General features: G+C 44.3%; 1 protein-coding gene across 8 annotated transcripts in view; it reads right to left on the bottom strand.

Moving 5' to 3' along the window:
• pank4 (pantothenate kinase 4 (inactive)) overlaps positions 1-27,935 on the bottom strand; it is a 71,054-nt gene that overhangs the window by 30,080 nt on the left and 13,039 nt on the right. For 5 of the 8 annotated variants that reach the window (XR_005463692.1, XM_038821256.1, XM_038821260.1 and 2 more), the window contains 7 exons: positions 15,250-15,433; positions 11,593-11,685; positions 9,641-9,794; positions 4,555-4,736; positions 4,279-4,360; positions 3,243-3,343; positions 1,593-1,598 (listed from right to left, as the gene is read on the bottom strand). Coding sequence is in view for 7 of the 8 variants with exons in the window: in XM_038821256.1 (XP_038677184.1) it covers positions 1,593-1,598; positions 3,243-3,343; positions 4,279-4,360; positions 4,555-4,736; positions 9,641-9,794; positions 11,593-11,685; positions 15,250-15,433 (802 nt within the window). In the remaining variant the exon portion in view is untranslated. The remainder of the gene's footprint in view (positions 1-1,592; positions 1,599-3,242; positions 3,344-4,278; positions 4,361-4,554; positions 4,737-9,640; positions 9,795-11,592; positions 11,686-15,249; positions 15,434-27,935) is intronic. The other 3 variants (XM_038821257.1, XM_038821261.1, XM_038821259.1) reach the window with 1 other exon arrangement.

Below are 27,935 nucleotides of genomic sequence, written 5' to 3'. Positions count from 1 at the left end.
TGCCAGGTGAAATTTAACATAGAGAAAAGTGTGACATGATAAATTTTGATTGGATGCAAATAAAATGGTACAATTTAAATGAGAGTGCAGAAAGATTTGAGGGGAGGGGGGTGGTGGTTGAAGTTGGTGGAACAACTTCAGAAGATTGTTAAAAAGGATCCTTGGCTTAATAAATATAGGTAGAGAGCACAAAAGCAAGGGAGTTATGTTAAACCTTTATAAAACACTGCAAGTACTCAATTGGACGTGCAGCACAGTGGTGCAGTGGTTAGCACTGCTGCCTCACGGTGCCGAGGTCCCAGGTTCGATCCCAGCTCTGGGTCACTGTCCGTGTGGAGTTTGCACATTCACCTCGTGTTTGCGTGGGTTTCGCCCCCACAACCCAAAGATGTGCAGGCTAGGTGGATTGGCCATGCTAAATTGCCCCTTGATTGGAAAAAATGAATTGGGTACCCTAAAAAAAAAGTTTTTTTTTTTTTTTAAAGTTCTTAAATGGACAACTGTGGCCAATTCTGGACACCAGACATTAAGAAAGATATCACGGCCTTAAGTGAGTTTACCGAACAGTTACATGGGGAGGCAAGAGAAACCAGTTTGTTCTCCTTGAAGGAGAGAAGGTTAAGTAAGATGAGATTTGACGGAGGCATTTATAATTTTAAAGAGTTCTGAGAGAGAAAATAAAGATAAACTGTTTCCAGGTATAAAAAGGTTGGAAATCAGAGGGGACATATTTAAGGTAACTAACAGATGGACCAGGGGCAACATGAGGGGAAAAATACACAGCAAGTAATGATCTGAAATGTACTTTCTGAAATAAAATTCAATAACAATTTTCAAAAAGGAACTGGGTAAATACTTTTTTGGACAATGGGGAAAGAGCAAGAGAGTAGAATTAACCGGATATTCGTCCAAAGAGTAGCCGCAGTCACGATGGGCTAAATGGGTCCTTCTGCGCTGCATCAGACTATGACATGAGCCCCACTACCTACGCACAAAATAACTTTTTAGAGCACATACTTTAAAAATTACACTTCACTTTTTACATTTACCAATCTGCTTTTGGGGGCATTTTGAACATAACAGCAGTGTGTAAGGATCACAAGTCTTTCCATTCCTTGCTCCTTACCACCAAGAGACCCAAAATACTGCATTCAAACTTGCTGTTGGCTTGCAGGTGATATCAGCACACTTACAATTGGCACTTTTGGAAAACTTTCGGAAAGACATTCAAGGGGGTAAAAGCCAGCCTACCCATTAGCGCCATTCAAACTGTAGCATTGACACATCATTCAGAGCTCAGACAGGCCAAATAGGTTTACATCCTCAGGTGATATCCCCTCACTCATCCCCAGAGTATGAAAACAGTTGGAGCAACTACAAACAAACCAGACGCTTTTCTATTCTGCAGTGGAGAGTAAAGAAGAGCAATTGAAGGACATGGATATTCAACCTGCTTATCCTCAACATCAACTGTTCCCCCCACCCCCAATTGCCAATTATTCCTTTCTGTTCCTTCTTTCAACAGGATGAAAATTACACTGGAATGTTAATGCGACAAAGCAAAGAGAAAATAAATTAATAGGACCACTTACTGAAAACTGTAGAAGGATTAACAGAACGTGGAGGAGACCAGGAAAGGAATGAAAGATGCAGGTTAGAACTTAAAGGTGCAAAATGAACAAAAGAAAATAAATTAGTTACCCCACAAACCCCTGCATGCAAAAATCTCACCAGATGAAGAGGAGGAATGCTTGTACCCTTCTCTAGCCACCATCTCAGCCCTTCCAGAAATTCTGGCACCTCAAATCATACACTCAAGACTTCTAGAATCCATTTCAGTGTAGGGAGTGGATAATTCTCTGCTTTTTTAAAATTACTTTAAGGCTTAAGTAGCTTTCTTATTCAAATTCAACACATAGGTTCTGGTTCAGAAAACTTGTTATTTTAACTGAATAGCTGTCATTTATTCAAGTGTAGGTAGCGACACCTAATGAAACTCAAACCACATACAGCCAGGGGGAAAAAACAACCTCATGTTCGGTGTATGCAATTTGATGCCCCATCCTGACATACAGTCACTAGCTGTAACCTGATTTGAGACAAAAGTACCACAGTTTCACAAAAGACATGCCTGAAGCGGCAAGAATGCCCTTGTCTGTGCACATCTCAGCAACAACCGGTGACAGGAATGACTCATATTATTTCAGAGATACAAGGCAGGCACTGGAAACAGCCTGTGTAGGGAATAATGTTTGAGTCTCAAATGCACATTTACACTGAAGCAAGAATTAACATGCAATTTCAAAAACCATTACTAACAAGGGGAGATGGTAGTGTAATGGTGATGTCACTGGACGAGTAATTCAGAGGTCCAGGTTAATGCTGTGGGGATATGGTTTCAAATCCCAACACGGCAGCTGGTGGAAATTCAATTCAATTAATAAAATCTGGAATTAATTAAATTGTGTAGTATGATTTTGTTATTATGAAAACCTTTTAATAAACATACATATTTTTAAAATCTGGAATTGAAAGCTATTCTGAGTAATGGTAACCATGAAACTATCAATTGTCGTAAAAATCCATCTGGTTCACTCATCTCCTTTAGGGAAGGATATGTGGCATTCCTACCTGGTCTGACCTACACGTGACCCACAGCAATGTGGTTTATCCTCAACTGCCCTCCGCAGTAGCCTAGCAAGCCACTCGGTTCAAGGGAAAATTAGGGATAGACAACAATGCTGGCCTTGCACGTAATGCCCACATCTCCAGAAAAAAAACCAACTTCTGGAATAAATTAAAGCGCAAAACACGATACAGTAACAGAAGAGGCATCTGCTGATTTCAGGCAAAGGGTTTCTTTTCCTTTCACTTCATGGCATGTTGGGATTAAAAAAAGGTTTGTTTCAGAATAAATCAAACTGCTGTTAATAGCCTGTCTGCGAATGAACTCACATTCATGTCAAATTTGTGATGGTTCTAAGGTCCATTCATGCTGCAAATGCAGCCCCTACTTCCGTGCAGCCAAATTTTGAAACAACATGAATTTGTTTTGGTTTGTCCTGCTGGACAGGAAGGGTAAATGTCACGGTAACCCCCTGCTTCCACGACAACTGCTCATTACTTAAAAGAGAAGGATGATCTGGTGGATGCCTGCTTCGCAGGCTAGTCTTTTAAAGGTGCAAGATTTTATATAACTCACGTGGTTCATAAAATGCATGATTCTCATTACAGATGCTTACCGTTCCACTTCGTGTCCGCTGCATTGGATGCACATCAGGAGAACTGTTCATTAAACCTGAACTGCCAGCATAGTTCTCTCCCCAGCTATACTGATTTGGATCTGAAAACAAAATCATGATAAGGTAGAAATAAAGTAACTTAGCCGTAGGAGGTCTGTATTTCTGAGAACAAAGAGAAAGTTGGAGAACCTGAACTGATTTTTCATCGTGCTTTTTCAAAATAAATTTAGACGACCCAATTATTTTTTTTTCCAACTAAGGGGCAATTTAGTGTGGCCAATCCACCTACCCTGCACATCTTTGGGTTGTGGGGGCGAAACCCACACAGACAAGGGGAAAATGTGCAAACTCCACACAGACAGTGACCGGAGCCGGAATCGAACCCGGGTCGTCAATGCTATAGGCAGCAGTGCTAACCACTGCGCCACCGTGCTGCCCTGGTTGGATAATTTCTGTTCTGTATTGTAATACTATTAAATCACCGTGGTTCTGTAACTGACAAAAAGATCAACTTCAGTTTTTTAAAATAAATAACCTTTAATTGTCACAAATATGAAGTTACTGTGAAAAGCCCCGAGTCGCCACATTCCAGTGCCTGTTCGGGTAAGCTGGTACGGAATTGAACCCGCGCTGCTGGCCTTATTCTGCATCACAAACCAGCTGTCTAGCTCACTGAGCTAAACCAGCCCCTTAACTGGGAAAAAAATAATTGGGGGCACTCAAAATTTATATAAAAAAAAAGAAATTACCTAACTGACTGGTAGCACAGGCTCAAGTGACTGAATGGTCCAATAATAATAATAATAGCTTATTGTCACAAGTAGGCTTCAATGAAGTTACTGTGAAAAGCCCCTAGTCACCCCGCCGACTGTTCGGGGATGCCGGTAGAGGAATTGAACCCGCGCTGCTGCCTTGTTCTGCATTACATGCCAGCTGTTTAGCCCACTGTGCTAAACTATTGCTAATATTATGACCCAAGCACAACATGCTGTATTTTGCCAAAATTGGAAGAGTTATACTGAAAACAAATACTTACTGTCCTCTTCTGCTCCCTTTAGAAAAGTTCCAATGGCACCAAGGTATCCCTCATGTCTCAAAAACAATGCCTGGACTTCACCCTAATAACCAGGTGTGATAAAACCAATGATAAAGCGGTCAGTAACAAATTTATTTTCACACAGTAACTTTTAATTGCAAAGAGGTTAGGACAGCTGGATTCATGGTAAGTGTTAATATTTAACAGTTTAGGTACTTTTCAAAGGCCCCACCATCACACCCCCCCACCCCCCCACCCTTCCCCTGTGATCATTACCTTTGTGAAGTAGTTAATACTATATGTAATAGTGTGCATGGTAACAGGATGGCCTCGGATAAAGAAACCGCCAAAGTAGACTCTGCTGAGGTTGTGAAGCTTGGCGTACAGGCAGGCCAGCTGGCCAATGTCATTGCTGATCATATGGAGTAAACTCTTTGCCATGTCCTCTTTGGTGAACTCTAAACACATTAAAAAAAAAAGTTAGTTAATGATCTGTACGGTTAAGCGGAAAAGAGGGGAGATAAGAGAGAGAGAAGGGTGCGGTTCACATTTACGGACATCACTAACCTCTTGCAAGGTTCCAGAATTTTAACCAATGTCTCACTTAACAGTCACTATAAAACAAAGATTCCCGCATAGGGAGCTACAGATTTCAGTCATATCACTGCAGGTCTAGTTATCCTCAATTCTACATCAAATTAGTAATTTGACAGAGAATGAATGACAATGGAGAATGGTACACCTGTGTAGAAGTGCATGCTTCTTAGCTTGGGCCTTAAACATTGTTCAGTGAAAGAGTGAAGAAACTTTAGTCTAGCTGAAACCAGACGATACACTAAACATAAAAGACGGCAACAAGGATCCTGTATACCTATATAGGAGTTATTCCATGCCTAGCACTAACATCTCTCACCTTAAACGAGCTTAAAACTTAAAAGTAAAGGCAATTGGTCAAGTAAGAATTTTTGCTCTGCATTCTATCATCATCAGTCATGTTCGAACCAATAGAATTCCTACAGTGCAGAAAGAGGCCATTCGGCTTATCGAATCTGCACTGACCACCCGAAAGAGCACTCGACCTAGGCCCACACTCCCACCCTATCTCCGTAACCCCGTGCATTGATCATGGCCAGTCCACCTGACCTTCACATCCTTGGACACTAAAGGGCAATTTAGCATGGTCAATCCACCTGACCAACACATCTTTGGACTCTGGGAGGAAAACAGAGCATCCAGAGGAAACGCACGCAGACACAGGGAGAATGTGCAAACTCCACACAGTCACACGAGGCCGGAACTGAACCGGGGCCCCTGTGAGGCAGCAGTGCTAACTAGTGTTCTTTGCAAGATTCAGCTTGAGGTACAATCATGTATTCTATTGCTGTTTATGAGGGAGACCGATGGTAGATCTATTGGGTAAGATTACAGAACAGCAATAACTTTTAGCATTGTTACTCAGCTAAGTGTGTTTAATACACTGAGTAAATAATAAAAATAAGAAACAGGAGGAGTAAAGCCTGTTCCACGTTTCAATATCAAGGATAATTTCCTGCTTCACTTTCCTGTCTGCTCCCATACCTCCGGATGACCTGAGGAAAAAACTATCTCTGCTTTGAATGTACTCACTGAGGGAGCAACCATGCCATTCTGGAGTAGACAGTTCCAAAGATTCATAACCCTCAAAGCGAAGATATTTTTCATCTCAATCCCAAATGATTGACCTCGAAGACTTTCCCCCGTATTCTAGATTGCCCCGGTCAGAGGAAACAACCTCCTGTCTAGCCCCTCCCCTTCAGAATCTTGTGTGCCTCAGTGAGGTTTCTGCTCAACTCCCGAGTATAGGCCCAATTTACCCAGCCTCCCACCATGGATCAACCCTATCATCCTAGGAACCAATCTAGTGAACCTTTGCAGCACCACTTCCAATGTAAGTACATTCTTCCTTAAGCGTAGAGATCAGGGGCGGGATTCTCCGACCCCCCCGCTGGGTCGGAGAATCGCCCGGGGCCGGCGTCAATCCCGGCCCCGCCGTGTCCCGAATTCTTCGCCACCCGAGATTCGGTGGGGACGGGAATCGCGCCGCGCCAGTCGTTGGGCCCCCCACGCCGATTCTCCGGCCCGCGAGGGGCCGAAGTCCCGCCGCTGACAAGCCTCTCCCGCCGGCGTGGATTAAACCACCTCGCTTATCGGCGGGATTGGCAGCGGCGCGGGCAGGCGTCGGGGCATATGGGGGGGGGGGGGGGGGGGGGGGGAGATCTGACCCCGGGGGGTACCCCCATGGTGGCCTGGCCCGCGATCGGGGCCCACTGATCGGCGGGCGGGCCTGTGCCGTGGGGGCACTCTTTTTCTTCCGCCTTCGCCATTGTCTTCACCATGGTGGAGGCAGAAGAGACCCCCTCCCCTGCACATGCGCCGGAATGACGTCAGCAGCCGCTGACTCTCCGACGCATGCGCGGATTTACGCCGGCTGGCTAAGTAGTCTCACCAAAGTCCTATACAACTGTCGCAAGACTTCCTTATTCTTGCACGTCAAGCCCCATGTAATGTAGGCCAACATGCCGCTACTCCTGAATGCTAACTTTGTGTTCCTTGTACAAGCACTGTACACCCATGTCTCTCCGAATGTAACTTTATTTTTAAATATAGGATTGATACTTACGTAACAGCACTCTAAAACAAACCTACACAAAATGTCCTAATCCCACAATGCTATTTTTAATTCCCCATTACCGTTGGAAAAACTTACTTTAATCTCATTTAACAGACCTGGTTTTAAGCTCCCTCTTTAGGGGTCTTTTACCCGAGTAGTGTAAGCACCAGGTTAAAGTCCAACAGGTTTGTTTGGAATCGCTAGCTTTCGGAGTGCAGCAGGTTCCAAATAAACCTGTTGGACTTTAACCTCGTGTTGTAAGACTTCTTACTGTGCTCACCCCAGTCCAATTCCGGCATTTCCACATCTTTTATCATTTGCTAAGATATTGGGCAGGCTTCATGCTCTTGTCCTGTTTCAATCGAGCTGTTAGTATGTATGCAAAGCAGCCACACTTCATACAACTGGATTGAGTGCATTATAAGGCTCCCATTTCCTAATGCGTAGGGGAAATTCCTGTCTTCTCTAATTTAAAGCCCACGCTCCTCGAATTTCAATTTTCGCTTTGCCCATCCAAGGTTAATCCATCCATCACCAGGTCACTGCTCTTTGGGATACTCTTTGGTACACTAGTGGTCTCATCGTCTTCAAAAAGACTCCTAAGGATCCCTCTCTTCCTTCCAAATTGGCCCCCTATTTTATCTTCTCGATGTCCACTGGCATAACTTGAAACTTATCCATGGTTAAGATTTGGGAGAAAATTATGTTGACCTGTTGTGCTGTACAACAAAGTGAATTTGTACAGGTTTTAAAACAAAAACAGCAACAGACTGCAGGCATTGAAGGCATGCATTAAAACCAAATGGCTTTCCTATACTTCAAACTGAGATGAGAGACAACTGACTCATCCCAGACTTGGTGCGGCGCAGTGGTCAGCACTGCGGTCTACGGCACTGAGGACCCGGGTTTGATCCCGGCCCCAGGTCACTGTCTGTGAGGAGTTTGTACATTTTCCCCATTTCTGCGTGGGTTTCACCCCCACAACCAGATGTACACGTTAGGTGGATTGCAGGATAGGTGAATTGGTCACGCTAAATTGCCCCTTAATTGGGAAAAAAAAATAATTGGGTCGTCTAAATTTATATTTTAAAAAAGGACTCATACCAGACTCATTAAGTCACTGCTGCATTTATTCATTTAGAGAATGGCAGGAAATGCCATTGAAGCCATATCACAAAAAGGGGCAGGACAGCTCGTCAGTTTTTTTCACATGGCCTAATGACAAAGCACTGAATAAGTCGGAGGGATTGATTTCCCACTGATAGGGATCTCAGATGAAAGGGCAAACTCCCACTCAGTCTACAAGCCTTCCCAGCTTCCAGGTCAGCCAGAATCAGAAGGATAAGCTACACAAGGCAGCCAAGAGAGTGTGGCACGACATTCTTTGCTCATATTCTCAGTTGGGGTTTAGCAGTTAGTTGGATCACATTCAGATTTGACTATGTCTTGCTGTTTGGAAATTTAAACAGTTTTACAATTGCATCACTAAACTCTGCCTTCGGAAAGACTGGAGAAATGTATGAGGGTACCATTACAAGACCAGATATTCACTTCGGCTACAATGGAATCCTATTGCTGCACTTCCAGGTTAAGATTATTGTGCAATTAGAAATTATGCAGTGCAGTAAATCACCCAAATACAAATCACTTCAACTGCTAACGGAAGTGGCACCCACTGTTGTTCCCAAAAAAAAAATCTAAAGCAGATCTGAGAGTCGTGGCATCTACTCTTTCCTTGCGTATCCAGGATGTTGCTTTTACATGAATAGTGTTATATTAACACACTTATGTATAACATTTGTGAGATGCTGCTTTTTATTTATATCACCATTTTGTTAAAATCAGCAAAGATAAGATTTTTAGATATGTACTTCATGTAAGTGTCGCCACTGTCCCAGAGGAGCATAGGCTGCTCTCCCCTTTGAGAGCTGATTGGCGGTAATTTTACCTAAGGGCCACCGCACTTCAGGCAAGGGGCAACGCTGAGAAGGCAGTACTTCCATGAATAACGTCAGCTGGCATGTAAATTGATCCTGCGCTGTTGGCATCGCTCTGCATCACAAACCAGCCATCCAACCAACTGAGCTAACCTTCCTGTACTGTAACTACAACTGCAATAGATTATCCCATGATTATTTCCATCTCCCACTTCAGCTAGCTTTGTCCATGAGTAAGAGGAACAAATTAGTACAGACTCAGCATCAGTTCTGGGTTGCACAATTATGCTTACTAAGAACTGGATCAAACCTACTTCACATAGGAACCTTACAGACAGAAAGAGACTTTCTCATCCCATAAATTTTGGTTTGTTTAAAAACAAAGTATAAAAGGTAAAAAAAACAAATTCTACTGCTAATTACTTCTCCCCAACAGTTATCTCAATAAATTGCCTCCAAGGGCAGCATGGTGGCGCAGTGGGTTAGCAATGCAGCCTCACGGTGCCGAGGTCCCAGGTTCGATCCCGGCTCTGGGTCACTGTCCATGTGCAGTTTGCACATTCTCCCCGTGTTTGCGTGGGTTTAGCGCCCACAACCCAAAGATCTGCAGGTTAGGTGGATTGGCCACGCTAAATTGCCCCTTAATTGGAAAAAATGAATTGGGTACACTAAATTTATATTTAAATAAATAAATAAATAAATAAATAAATAAATAAATAAATAGCCTCCAGCTGAAGATAAAGCAAGACACAGCTATTTACCAAGATGCACTTACCTTTATCGGTGGTGGCAGATTTTCCAAAGCTGCTGGCAATTAGATCACCGGTCAGCCCAAAGGATTCGTACGATCCTCCATAAATATCACGAACTAACATGTCCACGTTCGTGTGCTGCCCTTTTGATGCAAGTTGCAACAGTTCGTCAAATCGCTGTAGAAAGAAAATAAAAGTTAAATTCAAGCCATAATCAAATCAAGTCAGCCTTTAAGGGAGAAGAATCGAGATGTGAAGAATGCTGGAAACAGCTTTTATAAAAATTTAAAACGCCATGAAACTCAAATAATGTGAATTCTACAGCACTTTGTTTTCCAATTGCTACGCAGGTTAGGGACACCCAAAGTGAAGGAAAACCCTGAATTTAAAATTGCTAATTATGTTAATTGAGTGTCCCCTTTGCTTACCTTCCTCCTCCATTGACTGCTTGATGAAATACAGGTCCATAAGGGTGGCATGGTGGGCCAGTGGTTAGCACTGCTGCCTCACGGCGCTGAGGACCTGGGTTCGATCACAGCCCCGGGTCGCTGCTTGTGTGGAGTTTGCACATTTGCCCCATGTTTGCGTTGGTCTCACCCCCACGATCTAAAGATGTGCAGGCTAGGTGGATTAGCTACTCTAAATTGCCCATTAATCGGGGGGAAAAGAATTGGGTCTCTAAATTTAAAAATATATAGGTCCATAAGCACCAGTTGCCCTACAACAAGTTGTCAGTCTTTGCCTACACAGGCATTGTCATCACCCTTATCCTGCCCTCACCCATCTGTACTGGGTTGGATTAATAATGACCAAGAGCAATGAGAAATTCTGCTCATCCAGTAAATGGATGGAAATTCTCACACCCCTACTCTACCCCACAGCAAAGATCAATTAGCTCAGGAAGCACTGGGAATTAAACCTCATCATCTGGGTCCTCATTTAAATTCATCTGGGTTGGATTATTTCCTGCCGCAATATTATATCACAATCCATTCACTTGAGTGGATATGAGAGGAAGCAGCAATCCCACTAACAGCTCTCTTCTATTCATGCTCAACAGTTATGTACAAGGAGTTACAAAAGAATAGTTTTGGCTGAATTGTGCCCAGTTTAACCATCATTATGTAGGGAGTGTTTGCCTCACTGTTTCAACATCACCCACTGATGACACAGGAATGATCAGACCCCCTTCACAGCAAGGACTGCAGTTCAATCTTGATGACCTTCCCTTATCCCTGCGCGCGCGCGCGGAAACAATATTCTAAACAGGATGTAAATTTGAAAGAAGCAACAGAAGAAAGCCACATTGGAGCAATGGGAAATCTGCTTAATAACAAGCAAAGCAATTAATGGAAGCCAACAGCATTTTAACCGGTAACCTCAACAGAAAAGAACAGCTGCCATCATTCTCAGTGTCATGATAAAACCTCAGGAATTATTAAGGTGTCAGCTTGTTAGAGGGACTTGGGTTGAACTCACACACCAGAGACTGGAACACACCTGTTACCAGTGGAACAGTGCGGGACTCCAGCACTGGCTGAGGTGCCACCTTTTGGATGAGGCATTAAACTATGTCCCAGTTGCTCCGTCAGGTGCATGCAAATCAATCCACGGCTATCCTAAAATCCCATTAAACTCTGACGAAAAGCAGACTTGTTATTCTTACTTTACTCGTCGGTGTGTATCCTTCAGTGCTGTGCACAAATTGGCTACCACATGACATTAAAAGTGATTAGATTTCAAGAATGCCCAAGGGCCATAAGATCGTGAAAGGTGGTCCTTAAATGCTATTTTCTTTCCCTTTTTTAACCACACGAGGAGGCAGTCATCCCAAGCTTTTAAATACCTGACTAAAGGGCCAAATTGCTGATTCTCGGAGACTGTTTCAAGGCCAGATTCCTGACCTCAACTAGGAATGTGATAAGGAGAGAAGCTATAAAGGACTAAAAGGGAAAGCGGGGGAGGGGAAGGCCACCTTTGTTTTTGTCAGCAAGGCTCCGAGTCCCCAGAACGTACCACCTCCGATTGAGCTTCCTCCGATTCGCTCAAATTGGTCTTCAGACTCCACCTGCATAGATGAGAGGAATTAAAATAAACAGTTTGTTGTTCAATTCGCTATTTCTAACCCACTTTGAGACAAGACAGAGCAATGTAAACTGCAGTTTTTTTTTCCTGTGTTACTGTACCAGGTACGACCTGTTGTTTTTATAAAGGTTTAAAATGTAATTACACAGGAAATTTTCCTTCAATGTTTCACCGCAGAAGCATGCAGATCTGAATCTTATATTTAACAAATTATTATCTGGTTTCTGTTAATTTTTATGTTGCAAGAATGCACATCAGTTGGTTGCCACAACTAGCCTTTGTGCTCTCAGGATGGTGGAGGGGGATGAAATTCAAGGTTGCAGGTATTCTTGGCACCAATCTGGAATCCGCACGTGTATCTGGATAAGGGCAGGATTGGGTTCAGCTGTGATGCTCCCTTCAATCAAATAGCCAGTTGATCCCTACTATAAGCCTAGTAGCGAGCCCCTCTAAGGGGCAGGGTTTCAAAGGGTCCGGTGTGCCTTTCGATCAATCAGGCCGAGGAGCGCGAATCCTGGGGCCTTGTGCGGGCTCTCGTGGGCAAACTAGTAGCTGGAGTCGAAGTCAAAGTAATCAGAAACAACTTTTATCATTCTCTGTACATAACTATTCCGTTAATAGTTCTATAGTTACTCTGCTTGCTGGTCACCACACCTTCCAAGATAATACATTTGGCGACAAGGATCAATGGAGTGCTTTTCATTAGCCACGGAGAAGAGCAGAGGAAAACTCGTGTACAAGTCGTGGGATGCACGTCTATTCAGCAATCAGTGAGTTATCATTACACCTCTATTCGGAAAGCTTGAGCCATTCAACCCGAATTCAGAGGATTTGGGTCAATATGTTGAACACCTGCGATATTTCTTCAAAGCAAACAAGATGGGGGAAAAACAGACGGTAATACTGTTAACAGCCTGCGGCACCCAAACCTGAAGGTTGTTCGGGAGTTTGACTTCTCCAGACGCCCTGGACTCTAAAACCTTCGAAGAACTTATGGAAATAGCGAAGGACATTATCACCTGAAGCCCTTGGTGACTATGCAGAGATATAAAGTTAATTCAACGGCAAGAGCCCCCAGAGAGGCGATAGCAAATTTCTAGGAGAGGTTGAGGCAAACGGCTGAACAGTGTGCATTTGGGTCTGTTCTCAATGGGATGTTGAGAGACCAGCAAGTGTGTGTGCAGTGCACAATATTGCCATACAGAAGAAACTGTTGGCAGAAACAAAGCTAACCCTAAAGAAGGCATCAGAAATTGCCCTTGCGCGGGGGGGCTCATGTTACTTGAGCGTAGGAGTGGCTACCTTTCCCGTGAGCTCTGGCTCTACTTGTCTTTTAATCTTATTTTATCCTATTGCACGTTCCATAACAATTTTTGTTAGGATGTATATCTTGCACTATATCCCTGGATGATCTTGTTTGGAGTGCTGAGATGCTGAGTTAAATCCGAAAGAATCTTCGTTTGATTGAGGCAGTCGGAGGTGGGGCCCAGCTTGCAGAGACAGTGTTGCTGGTGAGCAGACCTACGCCTCAATGGTGTTGTGCACATCGGGATGATGGCCGCCATTTTGAACAATGATGATCTCAACTCCATGGTGCAGGTCTTTGGTACTCACTTTGAGGAACTGTGAAGTATCCTTGGGAGAATGGTAGAAGCGCAGGAGAGAATCCTTGTATTTGACAGAGCAATCTCTCCGATTAGGATCTGACTTTGGTTCGTGGAGATCCTGCTGCATAGGCTGTGTGATCTAGCCTGACTGACTCGGGAGGTGGGGTTTCGGAGTCACGTGACATGTTCAGCCAATCGGGCCGAAGAGTGCTAATCCTGGGGTTGAGCATGGGTTTTCCTAGCCAGTCGAGAGTCATCAGTAGCATTACCACCATTCTCTGTACATGGTTATTCTGTTAATAAATAGTCTGCAGTTACTCTGTTGGTGGTCGCCACTCCTTCCAAGTCACTACCATAGGCTTACAAAATGACCACTTGGCCAAGTACTATAAAGCTGCCAGCTCCTATTGGCTCCATTCTCAAATAACAGTCAGTACCTAGACAAGTCGAGGGCAGAAAATTAGGAGAAAGACAAATATCAATCTTTAAAAAACCACAGCCATGATTCTGCATCAATTACTTGTGCCAACTCTGTTTTGAAAGCTAATGGAGAAAATACAACAATAAAGAGAAAAAAAAGACAACAGCAAATGTACAGTTGTATCCTGAAGTTAATTACACCACGAATTCTCCCTCCAAACCCTAAACCACAAAGAATCGAGAATCCCTAAGAAATCTCCCCCTAAACCACGAAGGGTCGAGATATCATGAAGAAATGTCCCCCTACACCAAAAAGGGTTGAGAAATTCTATGTGGTGCACAGAGACGCACATGTGTCCCTGACTCCTAGACAGACTTAAGTGGGTGCTATTCGGATCAAACTATTTTTTCAAGTTAATCACCGGTGTAACCCATATCTGCCCAGAGGATTTCATTTACCTATCACTTAATATTTCTACTCACGGGTCAGATTTTTAAAGTAGAACAAGTAAACTTTACAATTGGTAATAGCAATTCTTTCAAGTTATTAACTTAAATAAAGTTTATTTTCAAAATAAAAAAGATTAAAACTATATATATATATATTTTTTTTTTAAAAAAGGATATAACAGATCTTTTTCTTTCGATGTTTTGGACCAGTAGTAAGACCTTCAGGTCTTCCTTGTCAATCGTTATTTTTTAGTCTTGGGTTTTCCGATATATTTTCTTGGTTGCTTGGTTTTTCTTTCTTCTTTCTTCCTCCTGCTCTTAACTTATTTCTTTATGACCTTGTTCTTTATAACCTCTGGCATTTTATTCGCTTTGCGGAGCCGTTCACCCAGCCTCCGCATGCCATTGGCTTTTTCTTCTGCTCCTGTCGTCGGCTGCCTTTGCTCAACTGACTGCTGTCAACAGCCTCAACTGCTCTTAACTGCCGTTATTTTTAAAAATAACTGCCACTGCGGGCGCCAGCGGGTGCCTCCCGCATGCGCTGCCAACTGTTGCCTTTTTATAAAAATAGCAACGGCTCCCGTGAGCCCTAGCCCCTTTCCAATATTAGATTATTTTTTTTCCATAAACAACAAAAACTCACGCTGGGGTCGATTCCACACACAACCGCAGATAAAAATAGTGGCCAACCATCTTTCCTTTTTCCCCTGCAACATGGTCAAAAATTTGACAGGATTTTTAATTGAACGACAGGCAGATGAGCTTCAAGGCACTGACTGGTGACGTCCCGTTCCTCTAAAGACACCAGTTCAAGTTGGTCATCCAACTTGACTCTTTGCCCAACATTGGTTCTCCAAACAAAAACCTAAGTCCTCCCAGGACAACACCCACGGCTTAAATGCCACATTTTCCCATTTTTTAATTACAATCCCTTCACAATATTGATATATGATAATTTAGTGTTTAGATCATTTTGTTTTCATTCTTTCAAAGAACAAGACCAGATGTAGACATGTTGCACTTTGTCAGTCACTGCGTGTGCCCAACTATTCAACATAGATCATACTCACCCGGACTATAGATACTCCTGATCCAATGTTCACCAGCAGGTAGGGAAAGATATCCGGGTGCGTCGTCTGAAAGCGGAATTCAGGATCTGCATGTTTCACGTACACAAAGGCCTCATGCGGGATATTTCGCAGCACAAAGTTGCAACCTTTGATTAAGCAAGTCATTTCATCTTCCTTATCCACTCTGCAAAGAAATTGAAAGGAAAATCTGGTTTCATTCATTTAGGAAGCCAAAGTACAAGTGTCATATCCATAGGGAATGGATTATACATATAAAACTCAGCCATGAGAAATCTACAGTGTAACCTGTCCCATCACAACTTAAGAACCTGGAGGCTGAAATAGTGCACTTGCCCCAAGTGTGGGAAGAGTAATACACTAACAAAACCAAAGAAACAATGTATTCTCCGGCAAAGTACAAACCATACAACCTGATAAAATACCAACCCATGCCACCACAAACCATATCCTTCAACCATTCATTCCACCACCTCTCTGAAGCAGTCCTTCAGTGCTTACCATCTTTTGGACCCGAGAAGCTCCTGTGTTCTTGTAGAAAGTTTTTGTAAATAATATTAAATATCTTTATCAAATTTATTTTGAGAAGCTAAAATGAAGCTTGTGCTACTGGAACATGCTTCTAATTTCAGAATAAGGAATAATTAATTGTTGAGCAGAAGTGTGTACTAAGTTCATTAACTCACTTAAGGGACAGAGTCTTTTTTTAAATAAATTTAGTGCACCCAATTCATTTTCCATTTTTTCCAATTACGGGGCAATTTTAGCGTGGCCAATTCACCTACCTTGCACATCTTTGGGTTGTGGGGGCGAAACCCACGCAAACACTGGGAGAATGTGCGAACTCCACACGGACAGTGACCCAGAGCCGGGATCGAACCTGGAACCTCGGCGCCGTGAGGCAGCAGGGCTAACTCACTGCGCCACCGTGCTCCCCAGGGACAGAGAGTCTTTAATTTTTTTTTATAAATGTTTTTATTCTCCATTTTCCTTCCAAAATTTACACCCCACCCACAGACAGTAAACGGTAACAAATACAAAATCAATCCCCTCAACAACAACAACGATCCCATCCTCCCACCACCCCAAACAACAGCCCACCTGTCAATATATGCATCCAATAAAACAAACCCTCCCACGGTGGAAACAAAAAACAAAGGAGAAAAAGAAAAAAGGAGTCTGGGACCGCCCAACCTTAGGAAATCCCCTTTTGGCATACAAACCCCACATATCCACCTACACCCCAAAGAGCCCTCACTTCGAGTGAAAGTCCCATCACTTCCCTTGTCCAAATATTTTTTTTTTTCTTTAAATAAATTTAGAGTACCCAATAATTTTTGCCAATTAAGGGGCAATTTAGCGTGGCCAATCCACCTACTCTGCACATTTTTGGGTTGTGGGGGCGAAACCCACGCAGACACGGGGAGAATGTGCAAACTCCACACGGACAGTGACCCAGAACCGGGATCGAACCTGGGACCTCAGTGCCGTGAGGCAGTTGTGCTAACCACTAGGCTACCATGCTGTCCTTCCCTTGTCCAAATATATACAACACCGGCTCCTTTAGCCCATACACCCGCACGCAGTGAAACAAACAAACAAAAAAATATATAGTCATGAGGTTACGTCGGCACATGGCCATTTCTCAATTTCTCAGCTCTGTCACAGTCCTTCTGCTTTCGCAAACTCCTCCGCTGCCTCCGCCGTTCCAAAATAAAAGTCCTTGAGCTTGTAAGTCACCCTCAGCTTCGCTGGATATACAATGCCGCACTGCACCGTGCTAATGTACAGTGCCCTCTTCACCCGGTTGAAAGCAGCCAGCCTCCTCGCCAGCTCCACCGTAAAATCCTGGTATACACGTATACCAGCTCCAGCCCACTGCACCACCCGCTTCTGCTTGGCCCAGCACAGGACCTTCTCCTTCACACTGTACCTACGGAAGCACAGAGTCACTACCCTTGGCGGCTCACTCGCCTTTGGTACAGGCCTCTACGACCGATGAGCCCGATCCAGTTCATATCGGGAGGGATCCTCCACCTCCCCCAATAGTTTCGCCTGCATCGCAGCAAAATACTCAGTCGGTCTCGGCCCTTCAACTCCTTCGGGCAGCCCCACAATCCTCAAATTATGTCGCCTGGACCAGTTTTCTAGGTCTTCCATTTTTCCTCGCAGATCCTTATTAATCTCCATCACCTTCCGCATCTCCTTCCCCATTGATGTAAGTTGATCACCATGCTGCAATGTCTCCTCCACTTCCTTCAGCGCCTCCCTTTGCTCCCGCACCTCCGCCACTGCGCTCGCCAACGCCATCGTCACTGGGGAAATCGCCTCCTCCACCAGCACACTCAAAACCTCCCTCATCTCCTTCCTCATTGTCTCCATGTATTTTGTAAACTGCCTTTCGAATTCCGCAGCCATTACCGTAGTTATTTCTTCAGCCGTAAGCAATGCGGCCGCCCCTGGTGCTCCAGCCTCCATTTTCCTTGGTGACCTTTCTACTCCCTGATAAACTTTCAGCTGTTTTCACAACCGTTTTCTTACTGGACCTCAACATATCCTTCCCTGTGCTTTCTCCTGGCCTTCACCGTCTTCGCTGCCCCTAGGACCGGGCGTCAATCCCCGACAATGCCGTTCCCGAACGGGAGCCCTCCAATGCGCGGCTGCCATCGCCCGCCGTCACCGGAAGTCAGCTGTCACCGCTTCTTCAATGGCTTTGGTGAGATCTTTTCACAGTTGTTCCCTCTGCTGCCAGAATTCAGCTTTCATAAGTCAGCTTGAAGCCTTTAAGCTCGCCCTTCCCCCACCTGCATGCTGGAAGAGGTTTTTGTCTTCGCTGCAGGTTCAGCCAAATCTTTCACCGTATCTGCGGGTCTGGTAACCAAGAAACATACCATTCCTGGGGGAAAGTACTCCTCCAACATTCACCTGTTCCTTTTCATCAAAATTCCACCCCGTATTGATTTAAAAAAAGAACTCTTTTCTGTAACCTTGGGCAGGAGCTGCCTTGTGTCTGACAACTTACTCCATGGTGCACACCGGAAGCCAGAGTCTTTAATAAACACAATTTTGTTTCTCCAGAACACAGCGGTATACAAATTGAGAGCCTTCCTTTATTTTCCACTTCTGATCAATGACCATTCTTTGTGTTAACTGACAGGAAAAAGGAGTGTTTCATACGATTATAATTGGAAGGGGGTTTGACTGAGATACAGGGCATGATTTGGATTGGTGACACAGTAAGTACTGCAGGCGGGAGCATAAAATTACACAAGAGATATTGATAGATTGAGTGAGCAAAACATAGGCCGATGAATTTCAACACCATGAAGTATGAAGGTTAGATGATAAAGAGTAAGAGTTTTTGCTACTTTTACATAAAGCACCAACTGGACCACATCTGGAGTACAGTGCACAGTTCTGGTCACTACATCAGAGAAAGGATATATTGGTGTTGGAAGCAGGTGCAGCACAGATTCACCAGAATGTCAAAGCTCAAAGGGTAGTGACTGAGGAGAGATTGCATAAAGTAAGTTTGTAACCCTGGAATACAGACGGTTTAAGGGGTTTTGTTTGAGTTTATTTTTAAAAAAGGATTTTAAACAGATTTGAGAGTACTGTAGTTAGATAAACCTTTTCCTGTTAGTAAGGGACTCTACATATATAGTCAAGCCATTCAAGTAAGGTTAGTAGAACTGTGGAACTCTCCCACACAAAGCAATAGATGCAAACTAAATTAACATTTGAACTTAGATTTTTACTAGCTCAGGGCATTCGGAAATATGGAGTTGGAATACAAATCAGTTATGATCTCACTAAATGCCTATACAGGATCAAGAGCTGAATGGACGTACCAGTGTTCCTGTTTTAGGATGATGTCCAGTAATGTTGTTTCTGTCGGGGGGACACCTTTTCCAGAAGCATAATACCAAATACTGTAGTATAGGGAGGTAATGGAAACACGGGAAGAGGAGCAGACTGTTTCGTTCCTCAAACAAGTTGTGCCATTTATGGTTGATCTGTGACTTAACTCCATATAACTACCTTTGCCCCATATCCCTTAACACATTTGGTTAACAAATAATTGCAAATCACAAAGATTATTCGAGATCACCGTATCTGAAAAAATAATTCAGTGCCATCAGGAGACACTTGGGGAAATGGTGAAAAGTACAAATGTCACTGGGCTAGTAAGCCAGAGGACCAAGCTAACAATACTCTGAGGCCTGATTAATATCACACTCCTGTATGCTTCACACGATGCTGGTGTCTAGGTATTTACATTGTGTATCTTGTGTTGCCCTATTATGTATTTCCTTTGCATGTACTAAATGATCTGTTTGAGCTGCTCGCAGAAAAATACTTTTCACTGTACCTCGGTGCACGTGACAATAAACAAATCCAATCCAATTTATCCTGATTTATCATTTTTGGGGGCAGCACGGTAGCAAATTGGTTAGCACAGTTGCTATCCCGCTCCAAGGTCCCAGGTTCGATTCTCAGCTTGGGTCACTGTCTGTGTGGAGTCTGCACGTTCTCCCCGTATGTGCGTGTGTTTCCTCCGGGTGCTCTGGTTTCCTCCCACAGTCAAATGATGTGCAGGTTAGGTGGACTGGCTATGTTAAATTGCCCTTAGTGTCCAAAAAGGTTAATTGGGGTTACTGGATTAAGAGGGATGGGATGGAGGTGTGTGCTTGAGTGGGGTGCTCTTTCCGGGGGGTCAGTGCGGACTCGATGGGCTGAATGATCTCCTTCTGCACTGTAAATTCTATAATTCTATAATCATGGGTTCAAATCCCAAAACAGAGGCTGGTGGAATTTAAATTCAATTAATAAAATCTGGAATTGAACAGTCGTCTCAGTAATTGCTGTAAAAACCTATCTGGTTTACTGAATCCCGAGAGGGAAGGGAATCAGGCATCCTTAACCAGTCTAGTCTACATTCACCTCCAGATCCACAGCAATGTGGTTGACTCTTACCTGCCCTCCAAAATGGCCAGGCAGGCCTCTCTGTTCAAGGGCAAAATGGGGATTGTCACCAAAAGATGGCCTTAAAAGCAACACCCACATCCCATGAAAGAATAAAGAAAAACAACTTACTGTCGGACCAGCAACAAGGGAAAGACAATAATATCTAATTTCTTTAGGTTTATCACCTCAACAGCCTAATGCCATTCTCACGCATAATTGACAATGATATTTTAAGCTTAATAAGACTTATGACCTTATTGACTAAAAGAGCCTGGTTAAGAACCAAACACATCAAAATGATAGCTTACATTTCTTTTGCATACTTCAGTTTAATGCACAACTGAAATGCACCTAAATGCAGTCTAACCAATGATGTCTCACCACTGCACTTCCCCAGATCTGGTTTGAGTTAAAGAATTATTACTCTTTTCCACACCTTTCAAAACTTCAAAAAGTAGCTACATGCTGTTTGTGGAAACAATAACAACCAAGATTGCTAAATTCTTCAATTTCTACAAAACACGACCCTCAAGTTAAACTAGGGTCTGAGGAGGCTTCTGCCTGGTTAGTCTGTGGTGGGAGGGTCGTGGACTGTCATGTGGGACGTCTGAAAAGCAAAAGCTGTTGGGAGATGAGTGTGGACTTCTAGGGGAGGTCCCTTATTCAAAGGCACCCAGCGATTGATTGAGAGTTCCGGCACTGGGAGGGGTGAGGGCGTCAAGAGCTATCCCCTGCCCTTGCTGCTGACTTCCTACCCCCTATGAATGCCTCTCTCACCATTACCTAGCTCCAGTCCAGCTCCCCCCCATCACCTAGCTGCAGTCTGGGTCCCTCGGCAATCCTGGACCTTGGCTGGGTGCATTACCAACACCTCCCCAGTGAAGCTGCCAGCTATGGGGAAGGCACACTGCCGCCCAGTTGTGTTTGATTGGCACTTAGTACAGTGTGCCTTCCTGAAAAGAAGCAACGCGATGATCTCGCTGGACCTCCAGCCAGGGGGAAGTCCTCGTTAGCTAGATTAAATTCCACCCATAGTCTAATATAAATTTCCCCATTACACTTAAAGACAAAATGTATTTCCTAGGCATCCAGGTGGCGCGGGAATGGGAACGGTTGCCCAAGCAAAATCTGGCCTGACTAGTAGACCAAATGAAGGACGGTTTTCAGAGGTGGGACACGCTCCAGTTGTCACTAGCTGGCAGGGTGCAGGTAGTGAAGATGACGGTCCTCCCGAGATTCCTGTTTGTGTTTCAGTGTCTCCCCGTCTTTATTCTGTGGTCCTTTTTTAAACGGGTCAACAAGGTAATCACTGGCTTTGCATGGGTGGGCAAGACCCCGCGAGTAAAAAAGGGGATGCTTGAGCGGAGCCGGGGGTAGGACGGGCTGGCGCTGCCGAACTTCAGTAATTACTATTGGGCGGCAAATATAGCCATGATCAGGAAATGGTGGTGGGGGGAGGGTCGGTGTGGGAGCGAGTAGAGGCGGCTTCATGCAAGGGCACCAGTTTGGGGGCACTGATAACTGTGCCTCTGCCATTCCTGCCGGCACGGTACTCCACCAGCCCCGTGGTGGTAGTGGCCCTGAGGGTCTGGGGGCAATGGAGGAGGCATGTGGGAGCGGAGGAAGCATCGGTTTGGTCTCCAATCTGTAATAATCCCCGGTTTGCCCCGGGAAGGATGGATGGAGGGTTTTGGAGATGGCAGAGAACAAGGATTGAGAGGATATGTTTATAAAGGGGGGCTTTCCTAGCCTGAGGAAGCTGGAGGAGAAATTTGGATTGGCGAGGGGAAACAAATTGCAGGTGCGAGACTTCCTAAGTGGGCAGCTTTCAACCTTCCCGCTCCTACCATCAAGGGGGATACAGGACAGGGTAGTTTCCAGAGTGTGGGTGGGAGAAGGGAGGGTCTCTGACATCTACAAGGAACTCATGGGGCCAGAAGATATGCAGACAGAGGAGCTGAAGTGCAAGTGGGAAGAGGAGTTGGGAGGAGAAATTGAGGATGGTCTCTGGGCGGATGCGTTGAGCAGAGTCAACGCGTCAACAACATGTGCCAGGCTCAGCCTGATACAATTCAAGGTCGTTCACCAGGCTCACATGACAGTGGCCCGGATCAGCACACTCTTTGGGGTGGAAGATAGGTGCGCAAGGTGTGTGGGAGGGCCAACGATCCATGTCCACATATTCTGGACATGCCCAAAGCTTAGGGGCTTCTGGCAGGGGTTTGCGGATGTCATGTCCACAGTGTTAAAAACAAGGGGGGCAATGAGTCCAGAGGTGGCAATTTTCAGAGTGTCGGAAGGTCCGGGAATCCAGGAGGAGAAAGAGGCAGACGTTCTGGCCTTTGTCTCTCTGGTAGCCCGGAGACGGATATTATTAACTTGGAAGGACTCAAAGCCCCCGCAGTCAGAGATCTGGCTATCTGACATGGCTAGCTTTTACTGTTTGGAGAAAATCAAGTTTGCCTTGAGAGGGTCAATGCTAGGGTTCGCCCAGAGGTGGCAGCCTGGACCTGTAAGGGAGGAAGGTGGCTTTTGCACTATGTTTATAAATGCATGTACATTGTTTACTTTGTTGTTGTAAAACCATAAATAGCTCAAGAAAATGTTTATTTTTTAAAAAAAGGCAAAATGTATAAAGAAACAATGGCATTACTTGGAATACACATACACAAGAGTGAATGAGAGAGAGTCAGAGTGATAGGAGCACCTTAAGTGACCTGTGTATGAAATCACCTTGTGATTACTTAAAAACAATTAGACTTTGTGGGTTGAAAAGAAGCCTTCATAATCACTGCATAGCAGTGTCATATACTTTTTTTTAGACACTACAGCACAGAGTCCTTTGAAGTTGAATGCAAAGGCTTTCCTCCGTAGCACTGACTGGTAATAAAATTCTGTTTTGCCGAAAAATCTGCCTTAAAATATACTAGTGGAACTCTGATAATATTGCTCACAGTGAGTCAGTGTTTTATATCAACTGAAGCTTTGGAGTAAATTTTTTTTTTTTATAAAGTGTTGCAGCCTGTAAAAGGAGAAGCCATTTAACATGATCATAACCTAGTAAACGTCCAATAGCATTCTTCATGTTCAGTTAAAGGATGTACTGTTTTACAAGGAAACATTATACCACGCAAGAGGTAATGCATTATTCTCCCACCAAAGTGCAGGTGTGCATCATTTTAAGTAGGGGAATTTTAAAATTATGACGGATTTTGATAGGGTAGATGGAGAAAATATATTTCCACTTGGTGGGAGACCAAAACTAGAGACCATTAATATAAAATAGCTACCAATAAATCCAGGAAGGCATTCAGGAGGAACTCGTTTTGCCCAGAGAGTAGTTACAATATAGAAATCACTATCACACGCAATAGGTCAGATGAATAGCATGGGGAAGCAAAATTAGAACCAGAGGGTTAAAGAAATAAACGGATAGGATCGGGCGTATTAGGATGGGAGGGGGCTCATGTGGAGCATAAACACTGGCATGGTCTAGTGGGCTGAAAAACCGGTCTCTGTGCTGTACATCATATGTAAAGTTTCAACACTACTATTTACATACCACAAATATAAAAAGATCAATTATAGAGGTTGCTGCTGTTCAGATATTGCCATCAATTAACAGACTGCTGCTATCATAGCTCCAGTACCCCGTGTTCCTGAAGAATTCCTTTGTTTATTTATACACTGGAGGTAAGACACAAAGAAAATACATATCTTTTTTAAAAAATTTTAATTTTAGAGTACCCAATTCATTTTTTCCAATTAAGGGGCAATTTAGCGCGGCCAAACCACCTATCCTGCACATCTTTCTCACACGGGGAGAATGTGCAAACACCACACGGACAGTGACCCAGAGCCGGGATCGAACCTGGGACCTTGGCGCCGTGAGGCAGTGCTATCCACTGCGCCACCGTGCTACCCTAGAAAATACATATCCAATATACCAGTTCTAACTTTCCAGTCACTCTCCTGTGATGTTACATAACAGGACAAGTATAACCTTTCACATGGAGCAGTTATGAGGGAGTACAGTGAGGCAGGATGGCCTCTATTTTACTGATAGGGGTATCAGAGGTAAGACAGATTAATTAAGAGCATGTATTGACACGTGGAGTTGCGATGTTGTTGCCATCACCACCAAAGTCAGTGGGCAATAGAGCAGCAGATATGTAGACAATTCACTGAGGTTTGCAAAATCAATAATAAAGTAAGATTAGGGTATTTCAACTTTCCCAACATTAATTGGGATAGTCACATTGTAAAGGGTTTAGAGCAGGGGTGGGCAAACTTTTCCGTGCAAGGGCCACATTCAGAAATTCACAATTTTAAAGGGCCGCATAGTATATTAAGTAAAATAATTACTTCACCCGATTATGATTCTGGGCGCCTCATAGAGAACATATCGGCCCTCGACGTTGTGCCGAGCAATGATCACCCTACTCAAGTCAACGTATCCACCCTATACCAGTAAGTAACCCAACAGCTCCCCCCATTAACCTTAAAAAAAATAATTAAAAATTTTTTTAAAAATAATTTTTTTTTTTTTTTAAATGACTTGGTGGGCCGCATAAAGACCTTTGGCGGGCCACATGCGGCCCGCGGGCCGTAGTTTGCCCACCCCTGGTTTAGAGGGAGCAGGTCTCTTGAAATGTATTCAAGAGAACTTTTAATATCAACATTTCGAAGATCCAGCATGGGATGGCACAGTGCTGGACCTAGTTCTGGAGAACAAAGCCAGACAGGTGTTTGGGGTAGCAGTCGGGGAGCATTTTTTTTTTAATAAATAAATTTAGATTAGCCAATTATTTTTTCCAATTAAGGGACAATTTAGCGTGGCCAATCCACCTACTCTGCACATTTTTGGGTTGTGGGGGCGAAACCCACGCAAACACGGGGAGAATGTGCAAACTCCACACGGACAGTGACCCAGAGCCGGGATCGAACCTGGGACCTCAGCGCCGTGAGGCGGTTGTGCTAACCACTAGGCCACCGTGCTGCCCTTGAGCATTTTAATAACTGCTGCCACAACACTGTATGTTTCAAATTTCTCATGGAAAAAGAAAAAGATGGTTTGCAAAAAAACAGGTTTTGGATTGGAGGAAGGCTGAGTTTATTAAAATAAGTCAGGGTTCCCGTTACTTTGAAATGTAGAAACAATGATTCCAGAGAACCCTGGATGTCAAGGACTGGATAGGAAGAAAAAGAGAGGCTTTTAAAGCCATGCTGACTTTACAAAGGGAGCAAATCTACAGAGGCCCTCATTGAGTATAAAGGTGCAGGGGAAACTCATAAAAGCAATTAGGAGAGCAAAGAAACAGCACTGGCGGGTAAGATTAGGGAAAATCCCAAGACATTCCATCAGTACGTCATGGGGAAGAGAATAACCAGGGAAAGAGTAGGACCTATTAGGGACCAAGGGGGTAACTTGGGTGTCGAGCCGCATTACATTGATAGGGTATTAAACAAATACTTCACATCTATCTTCACTTTGGAGAATTCAGACAGAGGGACTGTGAGTTCTTGAGCAGTTTGGCATTGAGTAAGCAGGCACTGGAGGTTTTGGCGGGCTTAATAGTGGACAAATCCCCAGGTCCAGATGAGTTACGGGAGCTCGGACTCAACATTTTAATTCCTCTCGGGACTAGAGGATGGTTAACATGGTTCCACTTTTCAAGAAGGGTGGCAGAGATAAACCAGGGAATTACAGACCAGCAAGTCTCACAGCAGTGGTAGGGAAACTATTGAAGAACGTTTTGAAGGATAGAATCAATCTCTATTTGGAGAGGCAAGGACAGTCAGAATGGCTTTGTCAGAGGGAGGTCATGCCTAACAAATTTTTAAAAAAATATATATTTATTCTCCTTTTTCACATTTTCATCCAGATTTATACCCAGCAAAAAAACAATCAACGGTAACAAATACAATGTCAATCCCCTGGCCAACAATTCCCCACTCCCACCAACCAACCCTCAACATTTTACATACAAACATCAAAGAAAAGGATTCAGGACTCCACCATCCACAGTCACCAACAACATACACAGTCCAACCCGCCCCCCCCGCAATGTTCAATGTCATCCAATTCTTGAAAGTGCATAATAAACAAAGCCCATGAATTGTAGAACCCTTCCATCCTTCCCCTCAACTCAAACTTCACCTTCTTGAGTGTTAAAATCTCCAACAGATTCCCCGCCACGCCATAGGGTGGAGAAACTGACCTCCACCCGAACAGGATCCGCCTTTGGGCGATCAGCGAGGGGAAGGTTAAAACGTCTGCCTCCGCACCCGCTTCCAACATCCCGAATATGGCCTCCAGAGGACCCGGCTCAAAAGCCTCACATGTACCACCTTCGAAATTACTCTGAGCACCTCCCTCCAATACCCCTCCAGCTTTGGACTGGACCAAAACATATGAACGTGGTTTGCACCCCCCACCCCTTGCCCGCAACGCTCACAAACATCCTCTACCCCCACAAAGAGTTGGCTCATCCTCACCTTTGTGATGTGCACCCTATACACCATCTTCAGCTGTATTAGCCCCAACCTCGCACACAAAGTTGAGGCATTTACCCTCCAGAGCACCTCACACCACAACCCCATCGCCATGCTCTCTCTCTCCCAACTCTTCCTCCCACTTTGCCCTAATCCCCTCCAGCGATGCCTTCTCTTCTCCCAGAATCACCCCATAAATAGCCAAAACCACCACCGTCTCCATTCCCCCTGCCATCAGCACCTCCTCCAACAGTGTGGAGGCCGGCGCTACTGGAAAGCTCTGTATCGCCTTCTTAGCGAAATCTCGGACCTGCAAATACCTAACATTTCCCCCTGCCCCAACCCATATTTCATGCCTAACAAATTTGATAAACCTCTTTTGAGGAGATGACCGGGTGTGTAGATGAGGGTGATGCAGTTTATACAGATTCAGCAAAGCCTTGACTAGGTCCCACATGGGAGACTGAAAAAGATAAAAGCACATGGAATCCAGGGTAATGTGGCAAGTTGGATCCAAAATTGGCTTAGTGATAAGAAACAGAGGGAGATGGTAGTCGGTTGTTTGTGTGACTGGAGGTCGGTGTCCAGTGGCGTACCACAGGGATCAGTGCTGGGTCCCTTATTGTTTGTGATATATGTAAACAATATAGAAAGAAATATGTGTGTGGAGGGAGGGGGGGTGATAAGTAAGTTTGCAGATGACATGAAGATTGGCTGGGTGGTTGGTAGGGAAGGCGGTGGTATTAGGAAGATATAGACGGATTGGTCAGAAGGGCAGATCACTGGCAGATGGAATTTAACCCTGAAAAGTGATGCACTTTGGAAGGAGTAACACAACAAGGGAGTACTCAAGGACTGGCAGGACACCAGGAAGCTCAGAGGAACAGAGGGATCTTGGGGTGCCTGTCTACAGATCCGTGAAGGCGGCAGGACAGGTTAATAATGTAGTTAAGTAGGCATAATGGGACACGTCTTTTTCAGTTGTGGCATAGATTATAAGAGCAAGGAGCTATGTTGGAGCAGTGCACAACTTTGGTTAAGCAACAGCTGGAGTAGTGTGTTCAGTTCTGGTCATCGTACTATAGGAAAGATGTAATTGCACTAGGGTGGGTGCAGTGGAAATTCACCAGAATGTGGCTTGGGTTGGAGCATTTTAGCTATGAAGAGAGGTTGGATAAGCTCGGGTTGTTTTCTTTGGAGCAGAG

This window comes from Scyliorhinus canicula, chromosome 16 (genome assembly GCF_902713615.1).
Source record: "Scyliorhinus canicula chromosome 16, sScyCan1.1, whole genome shotgun sequence".
Lineage (NCBI taxonomy): Eukaryota > Metazoa > Chordata > Chondrichthyes > Carcharhiniformes > Scyliorhinidae > Scyliorhinus > Scyliorhinus canicula.
The sequence above is the reverse complement of the archived record's forward strand: the minus strand, read 5'-3'. Positions and strand labels throughout refer to the sequence as shown.